The sequence below is a fragment of the Protopterus annectens genome, chromosome 17.part0 (genome assembly GCF_019279795.1).
Source record: "Protopterus annectens isolate FY-2018-M chromosome 17.part0, PAN1.0, whole genome shotgun sequence".
Taxonomy (NCBI): Eukaryota; Metazoa; Chordata; order Ceratodontiformes; family Protopteridae; genus Protopterus; species Protopterus annectens.
Window position 1 is genome coordinate 825895688 of NC_056751.1, and position 16445 is coordinate 825912132.

Below are 16445 nucleotides of genomic sequence, written 5' to 3' on the forward strand. Positions count from 1 at the left end.
CCTAATCTAGTGACACTAGAAGTTGAACAGCTAGAAAAAGGGAATAACCTCTTAATAGAAGATGCATAATCTTCCCGGTCTGACCAGGCTACGGGGATGGAGGGGCGAAGAAAGAAGCAGAGAAGACAACTAACATGGAACGCGTTATGGTAGGTACATAACTTCTAAATGTTAAGTTGTCAATCTCACCTTCATTCTTGCTGGATGGGACCGTCCCTAGCACCTCTATCCTGGGTGGCTCAATGGAACAGACTCTTGAGAATGGTGGAACCAAAATTCGCTCTGTCTCTGGAGGCCAAGTCTAATTTGTAATGTGAAACAAAGGTATGAGGAGAGGCCCATGTGGCTGCTGCACAAATAGTGTCTATTGGAAGTCTAGCTTGAAAAGCTGTAGATGTAGCTAGAGCTCTGGTAGAATGGGCTTTTGGCTTAGAAATCAACTCTTTGCCTCTGAGCTGATAAATGTAAGTGATCACAGAAGACAGCCATCTAGATAAAGTTACCTTGGAAACTGGAAGGCCTTTCCTGTTCTCTGCATAGGATAGAAACAGTTGATCAGATTTCCTAAAAATTTTAGTTTTGTCCAGATATCTGAGCTGGCGGTGAACATCAAGACAATGTAACTTTTGTTCCGCTCTATCAGAATAATTCGGGAAAAACACTGGAAGATCAATGGATTGATTTAGATTCATCTGCGATGCCACTTTTGGTAAGAAAGATGGATTAGTCCTTAGAGATACCCTATCTTTGTGGAATATTAAATAGGGAGGACGAATGCAGAGAGCATGAAGCTCAGATACTCTCCTGGCAGAAGTAATGGCAACTAGAAAAAGTGTCTTCCAAGAAAGCAATTTCAAAGAACAGGCAGCTGCAGGTTCGAAAGGGGGAAGAATCAAGGATGTTAAAATTAAATTTAGATCCCACTGTGGTGGGGGGTCTCTAATCGGAGGTTTCAGTAAAAAGATACCTCGAAGGAATGCCTTGCAAAGTTTATGTGACATAATGTTGTGGTCCAAAAGGCCTATATGAAAATTTGAAATGGCTGCCAGTTGAACTTTCACTGTGGAAGAAGAGGATCCTGAATGAAAAATTTCAGCTAGGAAGTCCAATACCGAATGAATTGGAGCAGTATAGGGGTCTATGTTCCTAGCTTTTGCCCAGAAAGAGAAACATCGCCATTTACTAGTGTAAATCTTTCTGGTAGAAGATTTTAGGGAAGCTACTATGATATCCCGGACAGGATTAGAAATCATAGGAAGCCTGGCTAAGGATGGAAGTGGAGCAACCAAGCAGTGAGGTTGAGAGAAGGTATGGATTGGTGCAGTTGACCCGACTGGTGGGTCAGAAGATCTGGAACCGGGTCCAGATGCCATGGCTGTACCAAGAGATAATGATGTAGGAATGGAAACCATATCTGTCGAGGCCAATAAGGGGCAATGAGAATCAACTTGGCTCTCAAAGCGGTTGCTTTCTGAATTAGCTGAGGTATCAGCGGAAAAGCATAAAGAAGTCCCCGGGGCCAACCTTGGGTTAGAGCGTCTCTGGGGAGATGTCCTGGAAGGGGGAAGAGAGAGAAGTCTGGGCATTTGCTGTTTTGAGGTGTAGCGAAAAGGTTGCAGCAAGGAAGGCCCCACTTCTGAAAAATCTCTTCCGTCACTGATTGTTTGAGAGACCACTCGTGAGGCATGAGAATAGCTCTGCTCAATCTGTCCGCTATGATGTTGGATTTCCCGGGGATGTGCGTTGCTATCAGAAACCGGTGAGAAGAGATTGCCCATTGCCAAAGTCTGAGAGCCTCTCGACACAGTGGATAGGACTTGGTTCCGCCCTGTTTGTTTATATACCACACTATGGACATATTGTCCATTTGGATTGCAATAGTTCCGAGGGGAAGAGAGTCGTTGAGGGATTGCAACATTAAAAGCACCGCTCTCATCTCCAGGACATTTATGTGCAGATGGTACTCGAAAGGTTGCCAAGTGCCATGGACCATTCTGCCCTGATAATGCCCCCCCCACCCGATCAGGGAGGCGTCCGATGTAACCGTGGCAACCGGGGCAAGAGGAACAAAAGGTCTGCCTTGATGGACTTGAGGGGACGATATCCACCAAGTCAGATGCCTTTTGCAAGTTGGAGTTACTATGATCTCGTGATGCATGGGAAGTTGTTGAAAAGACCATTGGGTGAATAGCATCCATTGTAGAAGACGCATGTAAAAGCGGGCAAGGGGAAGAAGTGTTATGGCGGCGCCATAAGACCCAATACCTTCAGAGCAAATCTGGCCTGAATTTTGTTGCTGAGAAGAATCACCTGGATGTGTCTTTGAATGTCCAAGATCCTTTGGTCTGTTAACTTTGCTGAAAGTTGTACGGTGTCCAATCTTGCGCCTATAAAAGTAATAGATTGACAAGGTGACAAGGCAGATTTTTCGAAATTTATAGAAATTCCTAGCCCTCTGCAAATGTGAATGGTGTAATCTCTGGCTTGGAGAAGCTGATGCCTGGTGGTGGCAGTGAGGAGCCAGTCGTCTAGATATGGAAACACCTGGAATCCTTGACGTCTCAGGTGAGCCGTAACCACTGCCATACATTTGGTGAACACTCTGGGGGCTGTAGTGAGTCCAAAGGGCAGGGCTCTGAATTGGAAGTGACTGGTCCCCAGCCAAAAGCGGAGAAATTTTCTGGATCGTCTGTGAATTTTTATGTGATAGTACGCATCCTGAAGATCTATCGAGCACATCCAATTGTCCTTGCCCAGAAAGGGCAGAATGGACTGAAGCGTGACCATCCGGAATCTTGATTTCTTTACAAACTTGTTTAGTTTGCTCAGATCTAATATTGGTCTCCAGTCCCTGTCTTTTGGAACTAAAAGAACCTTGAGTAGATTCGGATCCTATTTGGTCCGCTGGGACTGGCTGGATGGCTCTTTTACTAGCAGTTTTGATATTTCTAGTACTGCTAGTTCCCTTAGACCGGGTGGAACGTCTGGAAGGGTTCCCTTTTGTTGAATTGGGGTTTGAATAAAGGGAATTTTGTAACCCTCGGATATAATTGACTGTACCCATTTGTCTTGAGAAAGGGAAAGCCAGGCTATTGGGTACAGCGATAATTTTCCCCCGACTGCCTCTGAAGGTGGACAATCGGGCAACATCTCAGGGATGCTGGAAGGGTTTGTCAGAAAGAGGCTCTCTGCTACCCTGATTTTGCGGACCCCCTCTGCCCCTAGGGCGGCGTCTATTATTGTTACCCCCTCTGCCTCTGGGGTTAAACTGACTTGGCATCAGGCGTGACTCCTTGAGATTTATGGAACCACATTTTCCCTCCCTTCTGTCCTTTGGGGTAAGGTCTTGAAGGGGTGGAGAAACGGACTCCTACGGCAGAAAGAGTCTTGCCATCTTGTTCGCATCTAGTCAAAGTGTCTTTCACTTGAGGTCCGAACAAGGTCGAACCATCAAAGGGGGAGTTTGTGAAGGACGCCTTGAAGGGGTCTGCAAAATTACAAAGCCGCATCCAGGACTGACACCTTAAAGCCACTCCTGTGCCTGCGGCCCTACTCGCTCCATTGGCTGCATAAGAAATGAGCTGCATGGAGGAGTTAACAATGGAGTTAAGGATTCCTAGCTGTGAGCTAATCTTATCCTGAGACCCAGCAGCTGACGGATCCTGTAAAACTTCTCCCAACTCTTTAAGAACATCTCTTTGAAGGCGGGTGAAGTGGCATAAGTAGTTCAGCGATCTCATGGCAAAAGTCGCTGAAGAAAAAATCCACTTGCCGTACCTGTCCATAGTCCTAGAGTCCTTGTTAGGAGGATGGACAGGTACTGAAGGATCAGCTAGTTCCTTCTTGGTGGCAGCAGCCACCACCATGGCATCAACAGGGACACCCTTTGTTAAATATTGTCTATCTGGTGGGGCCGTAATGAATTTTGAAGGCCTCCTAGGGATAGGTTCCACCGAATCCGGAGCCATCCACGCCTTCCGAGCCACTACCTCCATAAGAGAGTCGAAAGGCGGAGACACCCAGGAGGTGGAGGGTAGAGATCCGAATGCCTCCAGGTATACTGACTCATCCTCGGAAGGATTGAGGGAGGGCCAGTTCCCCCTCTGCTTAAGGAGTTCAAGGATGTCTGAGAATGAGACATCCTCAGAGGAGGACCTTGGGGATCCCTCCGACTCATCCAGGTCAGTATAAGATGTAGTAGACTCAGGGGAGTCTAGATGTTTCCTCTTACATGTCCTCTTACGCGGGGGTTCACCTGACAGATCAGGAGAAGCCTCGGAAGAGGAATATATTCCCAATGGGGAAACCTGAGGCTTTGGATCTCTGGGTCCGGGAGCAAGAGAGTGGGAAGAGACGTCAGCAGGCACTGTAGTGGGAGGAGCTGATGGAACTGTCCATTGACTAAGCCCAGGGGCTAGTACACTCCTCATCACCTCGGCTCCCCGTCAGAGAGACCAGAAAGTTCCCGCTCCGAAGAGATAGGAACCCCAGGCCTCACCGAGAGGGAAGGCTCCGAGGCAGATGTTGGGGCCGAGCTCACCAACGCCGAAGCTCCGAGAGGGAGAACAGGGTCGGACAAGGGTCCGATGCCACTCGCCCCCTCGGAGCCGACGATAGAGACCAGACGCCCAGATCCCTCCAATGAAGGCCTCGAGGAGGAAATCGGAGCAGAGGCAGCGGATCCGAAGGGGTGGTATCAGCTCCGAAGCTACAACGGTGACGGTTCCGAGGAGCTCTGGCTCCGAGCTCTGTAAGAGAGTCGAAGGAGGAATGTTTGGTGGATGTGAAATAGCTACCGTCTGTTGAGATGGGCTATGGAGTATTTGGGCCAATGCCTGAGACTTTAATAGTCTACTCACCACTCTCTCGAGGTCGTGATCAGACAGCCTGGACGACCGAGAAGAACGGCTCCGATGGCTCCGCTCCGAGAGCAGGGGTGATCTCAGAGCCGAACGTATGGACTCTACTGAAGGGGATCGAGATCTCTTTTTTGAGATCGATGGAGCCAACGGAGCCGGAGCCGACACTGAATGTCTAGATTGGGCAGTATCGGCGCCGGATGGAGCCGATACTGAGACTGCTAAGGTGGAAGGATCAGCTCCGGCCAGAGCCAATCTCGACCCTGGTGAGGGTGAACCAGAAGCCAACGGCTTGGAACTCTCAGCCGAAGGCTTAACAGGTTTTGAGGGCTTCCCCGGCGCAGACTTAGTCGGGGATCTCTCAGGCTTTAATAAGCCCCTTAATATCAACTTATTTCTTCGCTCCTGCAGGACTCTTGGGCTGAAGGCATGACAGATAGCACAAGAGTCCTGCAGGTGCAAAGGTCCCAGGCAATAAACACAAGAAGTGTGACCGTCTGTCAGAGACATCTTCTGACAGCACGAGTCACACTTCTTGAAGCCTGACACCTTAGTGTGCTTCGACATAACTGTGTCGAGGAAACACAATACACTAACACACACACAAAAACACCCAATCCAACAATTTAAAATAAACAGGGATAACACACAGTCATACACAAACAATCCCTGACAGGAAAAAATTTAGGGAGGGGAAGGCCTAAGGCCTAAGCTAGGGAAAGGGGATAAATAACTCGAAAAAAAGGGAACACTAACGGGAATAGGGTTAAAGTAAGCGTTAAGGTTAACAAAAAACAAATATATATATAAATTTAAAGGGGGTTAGACGAAAGTCTCAAATCTATTCACTTACCTGGAGCTGGTAAAAGAAGGCACCTCGTTAGCGAAGCGGTAAACGAGATCTGGGTAGTCTCCGCCTTGCATCATGGGATATAGGGTTGCCTCGAGCTGGTAAAATTAGCTCTCGAGCTTAGCAAGTGCAGAGTCGGAGCCGAGGATCGGCTCCGAACCCATCCAGCAAGAATGAAGGCAAGATTGACAACTTAACATTATGGGTTTCAGAGAGGTTTCTCTGTCCTTTTGTACCCCATCACAGTATCAACCTTATTACCAACAAATTTGTGGTTTCCCATTCACTCATCAAGTCTGCACTTGAAGAGGGTCAGCAGGGTACTCCGTTTGACATGTATGGGAAGTCTATTCCAGAGATGGGGGAGCCTCTGGGAGACAAACCTGTCTCTCCAGCAGGTTTTGTTGATGTTGCATATTAGATTTAGGCCTTTTGAGCTCTCCGCAGCCCTGAACCAAGTTTCCATGACCGCACAGACATCGGCATCTTCCAGTGCAAGACAGCCTCCATAACTGCATTTTCAGGTTAAGGCTCCTAGCGTTAAGCAGCATGACCTTCAATTTGTTTTATGACAGATCTTTTTTGTTGGAAGATTTGCTTTTGGGACACAGCCTAAAAAAGGCACAATGGGGGGAGGCAAGAGCCTTGGCCGGGATCTGGAATCCCAGAGGTTACAGGTGGAGGCCATCTCTGGCAAAGCATTGAGACCTGTCAACCATGCCATCCCAGGCAGACAGACAATGGATCCCCCCTGGAAAGATAACAGAAACTAAGCCAATTGTTGAAGTCAATTTTTTTTTGTTGGTATTGTGGTATCATTCTTAGTGAAGGTAGGATGCTGCTTAGGACTAGGGTCTTACTTGCCTGGGGCACATACTATGAGAAATCAGTCATGTCTCTCTTCATATAGTCAGGTACGTCTCAAGTCATTCACACCAACAAGAACAATGACAGAGTCATACCTGTACCTGTTTTGGGGTGACTTAAGTGCGTGCTGATGTGGCAGATTATGGTACCTGACAGACAACTGACCGTGACCTTCTCCTTGTCGAGCCTGGTAAGGGGGACATCAGTGCATCTCACAACTGAGTCACCAATGACTAGCATGTTTGGTTTATTGTTAAGCCTTATGGGCTGTGTTTCTGAGACACTGGTGTGTTGAATGCTGTGTGTGATGTGTTTGGTGTTCTGTGTGGAATGTTTCTGAGTGTGTTTTGGAGGTATCTGCTGTTTAGGTAAGTTTTTATTCAGGACATCTGCATAGGAGGGTGAATGTTGTGCTTGGCTAGGTGATGTGGGTGGTGTGGTGTTTGTGCTAGCAATCTCCTCTTTGTCAGGAGTACTGACTGCGGCGCGAGACAGCATAGATTCCAGGTTACTGATGTAGATGCATTTCTCAAGTAGAATTATGTGCTAGGAGAAGACAGCTGTCAGTGAACATGAGGCAGTTGCTACACTGTCTCAGTACGCCCATGTCGACCAGGCTGGCAAGAGAAACTGATGGGAATTGTCCAGATATAGTGTTCTGAATACTTGGGCAGACTTATGGAGAGGGGGTTTTGATAAGGGTTTGTCTACAAGAATGTAGACCACAAAAACCTTCTTAAATGTAAAATAACTGGCCTGAAGCACAAGTGCTAAAACCAAAACTAAGATGCTTAGAATAGCAGATAAATTTAATCAGACTACTAACAAGCAGTAATAAATACAGCAGAATAACAGCACTTAAACACTTAAGGGAACACAGCCAAGCAAAATAAGGTAATAAAGTACATGATGAGATGGGACTGGTAGGAGTGTCCAAAATCAAAGAAGCAAGGGGATAGTCCTTCCCAAATGATCTCACCGTACTCAGTTGAGTCAGCAAATGAGATGAGACTGGGAGGAGTGTCCAAAGACGAATTTACAGCAGGGGCAAGCAATTCCAAAGCCACCAAGTTTAAGAATACAACAACACTTGTGCTGGAGGGTGAGAAAAACAAACAAACTAACTGCAGAGAGAGACCACCAATATTCAGTCAATATTCAATGAAACAAATAAATAAATGCTGTACAGTTTTGTTAACTATCACTGAAACAAACAAGTGCAAAAAAGTATACTTATATCAGCTTTGTATATCCAGATGGTTGTAGAATCAGTCACTGCCAGCTAAACAGCTCTGTTACTGAGCACAAATACACAGAAATGTAACTATACCAGTAGCATAAACCAAAAGATAGACCCCCCAGGCAATCAGACAAACACAAAACTTCACACAGTGCAAAGCAGCCCCCACTACAAGCTAACTACACAGAGAGACCACCAATATTCAATCAATATGCAATGAAACAAATAAATGCAGTACAGTTTTGTTAACTACCACTGAAACAGAATATTAGAAGACAATTTTAGTGCAAACATTAACTCACCCTCTCACATTGTTGACCCCCACTATCCCTGAAAATCTAGCTTTGCCAAGTATGCACTGTGAAAGTCTCTACTTAAACTGTTCAATCTCAGCCAGTCTACAGAGTTTGTGCCTGAGGCCTGGAGAAGAGCTACTGCGATTTTTCTACACAAGGATGGCCACTCTACAGACCCAGGTAATTATAGGCCCATCAGCCTCGTTAGTTTTATATGCAAACATGGGATATATCATAGCAGATGTCATTTATGCAGAGAAAAATTATCTAGACCCCCTCAGTTTCGTTTTGTGAAGGGTAGGTCTTGCCTCCTAAAACTAGTAATCTTTTTTTTTTTGAAAAAGTTATAGCTGCTGTGAGCATCCGTCACTCCATACATGCTGCTTATTTTGACATAGCCAAGGCTTTGACACTATCCCACATGCTGGTGTTTTTGAAAAAGTAGACAAACTTAATGTAACCCCCTACATTGTCCACTGGATTGCAAATTGGCTATCCAACAGGTTCCAAGCTGTGCAAAGCTACGACACCCCAAATGTAAAACTGTAACTAGTGTGTTACCACAGGAAATCTGTGCTGGACCCTCTCATGTTTGGCATTTATTTTGCTGACATCCAAGCCGATATCCCTTAAGTGTGCTTGAGCAAGTTTGCTGATAACTGCAAGCTAGACACTGCTATCCACTCATCCATTCAAACTAACTGCTGCAACAAGGGCTGAAATATGAACATTCCTGATATACTGAAAACAGTCTCAAACTAAATGCAAAAAAAAAAAGTGAAGCATGACAACATCTGACAAAAAAATTTGCTCCCATTTCATATGCTATAAGTGGTACTCCTCTTTGGACAGATACGGTCATAAGAGACCTGAATACTTATGTGGATGACACTCTCTTATTTCATCGTGTTTCTGACATGGTCAGGAAATCTTTCTATCTGGCCCAGTTAATTTCTGAGGAAATATCTTCAAGATCCAAAGAAATCATTTTTACCGTTGTTCTCTTCCTTTATCAGAGTCCTCATTGAATACAATGCCCCTTTTGGTATGCACATATCCAAGCACACTGCTTAATTGGAAAAGTCTGCTTAATTGGAAAGGCCAAATGATTTAAAGCAAGAAAATTAAAGACCTTAAACCCTTTAGCTACCCTAATACAAATTTCCTTACACTCAGTAACCTACCATCTCCCTATATGCATCTGAGTGCACTATGAAACAGGTACAGAGACCAACAGATACCAAGTCAGAAGCAAAAAATAAAGCATTGGTATTGTTGATGAGACAGGCACTGGTGGAAAACTGTCATACAAATTTCCTATAGTATTTGGCCACCTCTAGGAAGACTCTCACCTGCTTCTTTAGTTTGGGGTACTGGCCAATTTCATACTACCTTATACTTCCTTCTCTGAGGTTTGATCACCACCCTGCCTGTCACATACATCAGGTACTTAATTTCAGTCATCCGGAGTTTGCTGTGCGCCCTACTACCTTAAAATTTTCCAAACCAATGTAAACCTTGGGTAGAAATGAGGTCCAGTCTTATAAATGAATTATGGTATTATCCAAATATGCTGTTATTGGGCTTCAGCACCCTGCCCATTAAGCAATGAAACATAGCTGGAGCCTCATAAAGCCAAATTGGAGAATTGTGTACTAGAACAGACCACTGAGAGTTCAAAAAGGAAATTTTTTCATTGACTTCACCCATTAATGGAATCTGCCATAGCCTTTTGTCAAATCCAAGGTATTCAGGAATCCAGCTTTCCTTAACCACACAATCAATGCATCCACCTTTGGCATGTAGAAGCCAGTAAGCTTTCTAAAATTGCTGCAGAAGTTTATGGTTCTGTCAGACTTTGGTACCTTTAAATATACTCAGGTTTACACCAGAGGACTATTCCTCATGACAGCAGATATTCCTCCTTAAAAGAGTAACCACAATGTTCAGTACAAATACTGGAAGAATCAGAAACAGTTCAAATACAAAGGTATACACAGCAAAAGCACTAAAACATGCATCAAGTGGAAATCGCCACACTACATTACAATATAAAGTATACATACCCATTTTCAAGAACAGGATAATACTTGTCTCACAGAAGGATTGTGAAAGTTTTGGGATAAAATTCTGCTTCTACATTGCAGAGGGACAATGCTCTGACTGAAACCCAGAAGACCTGAACACCAGAAAAGCTAGATGGCGTGGCTGAGTACTTGTAAGCCGGTGTCAGCTTGCTCATGCTGCGGAGGGATGCTGCTCAACATACTCTGGTTTCATCTCCTAGTGAAGGCTAGGAGGACTGTAGATAAAACAATGACTCAGAAGCTCACAAAGTCTGTGATGCAATGGCTTCCCTACACCTCACTAGCAGTAAAGTTGATACAGTTTCATCTTGATGATTTCATCTATCTGATGTTGAACCCCTCAATCACAGTTATTCAAAGGAAATCTCTCCTGGCATGTTTTCTATGCATGCACTGGCAGTGTTTACCTTTAAAAAAAAATGTATCACTGCAGTTTTTTTTTTCAATTTCTCCTGCTAAAGATATCTTGTCTATTAGAAGGGTCAACCATTTTTTCATATTGTTGAACCTTTGTTGACTTGTAACTTCATGAAACAAAGATGAAACTCGAGCAATACCTTACACTGTAGTTGAGGTACGCACCTGTGGAATTACACATTTGCCTAAGGGGCATGGAAGTTCAGTCGATACTTTGTTGACATGTGCAGCATTGTAGCCATGAGGGCCAACAGAGGATAAGGACCCAAGCAGAAGTTCTTGCTTAGATAACAAACCTTCTTCAGTTTCTGGGCGAAGGGGGGAGTTGATAATAACAGGTAATGGAGAGAAAATGAGCCTAAAACAAAAGTTAATTTCAGAAAAACTTTTGAAACATACAGTCTGGTTGTCTCCAGTTAGAAAAATAAAGAAAACAGGAAAGGAAAGTCACATTATTTGGCAAATGTTACCTCACATTAGTTGGCAAATATCACAATGTCTTTAAGAGGTACCAACCAAGTTAACATTAGGTGCCTCAATGGAGTCCATTCAGGATGGCTGAACTACTATGCAAGCAAAAGAACCACTTGATTTTAATTTTCTTTACAAGGGTTCAAAAATAATGGATCCTTGACACCAACATTTTACTTTTGGTAAAACATTACAGTTACTAAATTCTTTCAGTGTCAATATTTAAACATACATCAACAAACTAACAGTAGTCAATACCTTTTGGGTGATGAATAAAAGCTGTTGTTCCATCTTCCAGCTGAACTGCCTGCCCTTCCTCTAGTCGAAAACCTTCTGTTACATAAAAATTAAAAAACATATTAAATTTCTTTCTCTGTATTTAATAATAGATTTACTACAAAATTCTAAAACAGAGAACTTCACTCTTTGCAACTAAGGATGTAGAATATACTTGACCAGCCTTGTTAGTGCAACAATGAGACATCCTCATGCAACACTAGAGATCATGGTTTGAACAGACAAGTCATTGTAGTAGCAACAAGTGAATATAAACACGGAGGACATAAAGTATTTTCTTTTCCCAAGAGAAAGGTGTTCACAAATCCTCTATGGGCTGATGCCCAGCAAAAACAAGATTTCAAAATATGGCAAGTTCTTACTTATTACGCAGGGTGCTAGAACAGAAGTACATGCTGTAAGACATATCTCATGTACTCTCTGTTCAGAGAGGAGCTGCAGCAACCAATACAACCACCACAGTTTCAAAGATTTCTGAAGATATATATACAAACAAAGGCATTCAGACATGGTAAAACTTTACAAAATAAAGAACAAAAAAGTGGAACGTAACGCATATAGTTTAATGGTGTACAAAGACAGCAAATAGAAAACTGAAATGATAAGCAAACTGAGACATGAGAAGTAAAGCACTTAATGCAGACACTTCAATACAGAGAATATCCCAACATGAGTCAATAAATCTTCAGGAAATGGTACAACTGGCAGAACAGGCAAAATTTCAGAAACTTCATCATCAGAAATACTTGTTAGTCTGGTTAGGATTAAACAGCAGTGGAAAGAACAGGAAATGCAGCAAAAAGAACATTCTTAGCCAATTAGAATGACAATAGGGAAAGACCTACTTGTAATAGAAATTGATACACATATAAAGCTAGGCAAAAGAAAGAAACTACAGAAACTGTATAAGACGTGTCAGAAGGCTGATAAAACAAGATGAACCCAGTACCTGGTACAATAAAGAGATGATGTAAAACAAGTAGAATATGCTACTGTGCAGCTAAAATAATGACAAAAAATGTTAAAACAAAATGTAGAAGAAGAATAATACAAAATAAGGGAAAAGTAGCCAGTGCCAGTGGCAGCAAATAGACAGATAAAGCACTGACTATGGCCCAGGCAACCAGAGTTTGACAAGTGGCTTGGAACATCAATTGTGGGCCCATAATCAGGAGGAAGAATAGATAGATGCCCCCTCACATTGCGACTATCATGTGGGACAATGATGAAGAAGTATGGCCTGGTGGGAAAGGGTGTTATACTAATCAAGCCACCAAAAGCAGACATATTTAAGGGGAGGGCATTGTAGGCTACCACAATAACAGTTCACACATCACCTCTACATAGAAGATTTGGTTAGGCTAGCCAAAAAAATTCTCATTGTTGGGATTTTGGAAAGAGCACAAAGCACCCTCATAGCTGCCTGAACAGTCTCCTTCCACTCATCTCTTGTTTAGGCTCTGGGTGAATTCTCTGTAACAGAGGAACAAATGGGGTGCTGTCTGGCTGAGAATCCCTAAAGCAGAGGAATGAATGGGTGTTGTCTGGTCAGAGGGAAGCTTAATGGTTATTAAGTATAGAGACAAAAATGTCTTTAGGAAAGAAGGGAATAGGCAGAATGCCACAATAAAAACATCAATTAGAAATAACTACAAAGCAACTAAGAATGATCACTACTAGAAAAGGGAATAGATAAAAACTCATAGAAAGGAAAATATGATAAAAGCAACACATATTGAAACATATCCATAGTGCAGTAGCATAAAGGGATGAAATCCTAACTACAAGTCCAGATTACCCGTTTGATTAGTGGCAATGGTTTCTGAGGGACCAGGCAGGGACTATGAGGTTGACTGCCCAATGTAGCTTACATCCTTAAAGAAGAGAGGCTGCTAGGTCCTGTGGGACTGATGACATCTGGCCAGGTAGCTGGGTATATCATCCACCTTTAATAGCTGGGTTGGCTTGTACAGTCAACGTTGAGGAAAGTAGGTAAGTGTGTATGGAAGAATGCATGCCTCCTCCTGACAAAGCAGAAATCATGACTCAGTAAACCGCCTGTTAGTAGGATGAGTGGGCTGCTTCTTGGGATCCAAAGCTTTCCCACCCCTTCCACCAAACTCTAACCAGAGGGGAAACAAGTGGATTGATCAGGATTCCTGTGCAGGAAGAAATGGGCCATACAGCTCTCACCTAACAAGGGGATTCCGGTCTCTTCCCCCAAACAGATTGAATAGGCCAAATGAATGTAGGTAAAAAAATATCAGGTAGGTATCAGGGAGATGGGTAGAAGGGAAAAAACTCATGATGTGTTTTAACGTTTATGCTATACTATCTCTAATGATAACTAAAATACCATCCATAAGCAGGAAACTCAGAAGATATATAGAAAAATGTGAAGAAAAAGTACAAAACAAGCAATTCATTGATAACTCAAAAATGGGTTTACAGGGGACAGGGAAAGAAAAGAGTAACAACACTATCCAAAACAGAAGAAAATCAGTTTGTCCTGCAGAAGTATGTACAAATATCCTGTTGAACATAAATATACTGAACACACAGAAAAAGTAAAAGAAACTGTAAGAAATGCTAATGCAGAGGATATGAAATGGCATGAAGTAACAGGAAAATTGAGACTCCTAACTGCAAAAACCTTGGTGCCGATGTTGTACTCAACATTTGGCCAAAGGCATTACTATATCTGCCTTAAAAATTATTTACAAGAACACCAGCATGGTTAACAGGAAAATATATACTCCTCTTTAAAAGTGAACCTGCAAGGTATCCTAAGATTTTTCAACCAAACTTGTCTTCCATCAACTTATAAATTTGTATACTAAAAACACATGCAGAGTTTTCAGTCATTAATTTATTTATTTATTTATTCACAGATAAAGATTCTAGTTGTCTACTGATGTACTATGTTCTTCATCTGTAAATATGTTGTAAGTATAATTGCTATGTAAATTGTTAATCGCTATGTAATCCAATGTAACTACTGTCTGTTTATTTTAACTGTGGAGCTTTTCTCCCCGGACCTCCGCTGAAAATGGACCTACGTCCAGTCGGACACTCCCGGTCAACAGATATAAATAAATAATAAAATAAATAAATTACAAAGCAGTCACTATGAAACAGTAGCAAACCACTTTATAGCCAAGTTACAAATAAAACAAGGCAAAATAATATCCCATGTATAAAAATCAAAATATGTATATTCTGGGTATGATTCTGTGTCACAACTGCTGCTTTGTTTTTCCTTTAATCTATTAACAAGTCTGTTATTTAACAGCGGACTACTGCCTGACTTCCAGAAAACAACCTTAACAATTTACATCTCACTTCCTTTATTTGCAGCTGATTTAAAATTGAAAAGTGCATCTAAAAAGCAAGTGAAAGTGAAATTACAAAAGGCTAAACCTTTTCATATGATATTACAGTAACAGTTAGACATGACAAATGTGTAAAAGAAATGTTTATCTCTCAGGAAAACTGAAGCATAAAAAATATTAGCCTGGAAGAGAAATGCAATATAAAAGAACTGGAATGATAGGGAGTATCTGGGAATAGATGAAGGATCAGAAATACAATCTAAACAAATGAGAACAAAGCTTAATGAGGAATTAATGCTGAAAACTGTCTTGACATCTCAGAATAAAAAGTTAATACAAATCCGCTTGCTCTTTCAAACTTACAACTTTGAAGTAACTGACTGGCCTCAAAAAGTGCTGGATCAAACGGACAATAAAACAAGTAAACTGCTCCTTGCTTATCAAATGATATAGATAAAGTGCACAGAAAAAATGGACAGATATAGCTATAGATATAAGTATAGATACAGATATCCCTTGATCTAAAAGAGGTACAGGCTTCCTTGAAACTGATTATATGTAAAGGTCTGTAGTCATGACAATGCACACATACTTGCTGTCATCATTAGATCAAAATATAGTGAACATTCTAAATCAGAAAGAAAACAAATCTATGCAGACATCCCTGCCTAAATTTGCAGAAGCATTTTGGAATGGACCACGTGTGGAAATCAACAAAGAAATGGATTTAAAACAGTTATGAACAGAACATGCTAAAAATGAAGGAATTCAAAGATTGTCTCCAAGCAAAAAATAATCAGGAAAAAGACTCCAGATTAGGGGCACTTTTTAAATGCTTAGAATTTCTCCAAATACTTTACAATGTTATGAGAGATTGAGCAACTCATTGAAAACATTTAGGGCTATCCCTCCAAAATCTGCATAGTTGAGAAGTGACAACAAAAGAAAACTAGAAAGCCCACATTTATGGGGGCAATATAGAGAAATGTTGATTGAGAGCTGATGCATAAAATGCTGCTCTGTGGCACACAGGGATAAAGCCCTAAATACAGTACAAGCAACCCAAGTTTGAATAGCAGCTTGGATGTCTATATGAGCTGGCAGTAGAAGAGAAGAGTGAGCGGCAGCTGCCAGCTCAGCTATTCTGGGGGAAGACGCAAATGTGTCTCACCACAAGGGTGACACCCAGAGCACTGTGCGTCTACCACATAGAGTTCAAGGCTATCAGGCCCACAGTGTCATGTATAAGTCTCACTGCGAGCCAAGACGGAACCTTCGGGGGAGCTATAGAAGAGTCAGAAGAACTGCCAGAGGGGAGAGAATGGTCCCAAAAGAAAGAGTAGACAGAGTACACTGGCTCACTCCTCACCACCCAACTCTCTCTGTGATTGGATGAGCTCATAGGGGATTCCTGGGCAGGAAAAAATGGGTTGTAAGAGTTTCAATTGCTCAGGAATCCCTAGTGCCCATGATCTCGAAACAAATGGGCTAATTTGGTGCCTGGTAAAGAAGCCATCAGGCTTGGTCCTGCAGGGATACAAAAGAAAAAGAGTTGATGCACAAATGGTTAAGGAGAGGTGAATTTATACCAAAAGAGGAAAGACAAAGGCAGCTCAACACAGTAGAGTATTCACATGCTGGTTTACAAAATCTACAGCAAAAGTAGGAAACAGACAAAAGTTAAGTTGTGTTGTTGGCTGTGATATACTTATGGCTTAAGATTTACATA

The 16445-nt window shown here is 42.4% G+C and overlaps 1 protein-coding gene across 1 annotated transcript in view; it reads right to left on the minus strand.

The window, feature by feature from the left end:
• The window catches only part of ZNF143 (zinc finger protein 143), a 752158-nt gene that overhangs the window by 415897 nt on the left and 319816 nt on the right, over positions 1 to 16445 (minus strand). Inside the window, exon 6 of the mRNA XM_044059280.1 lies at positions 11346 to 11420. Coding sequence (XP_043915215.1) covers positions 11346 to 11420 — 75 coding nt within the window. The remainder of the gene's footprint in view (positions 1 to 11345; positions 11421 to 16445) is intronic.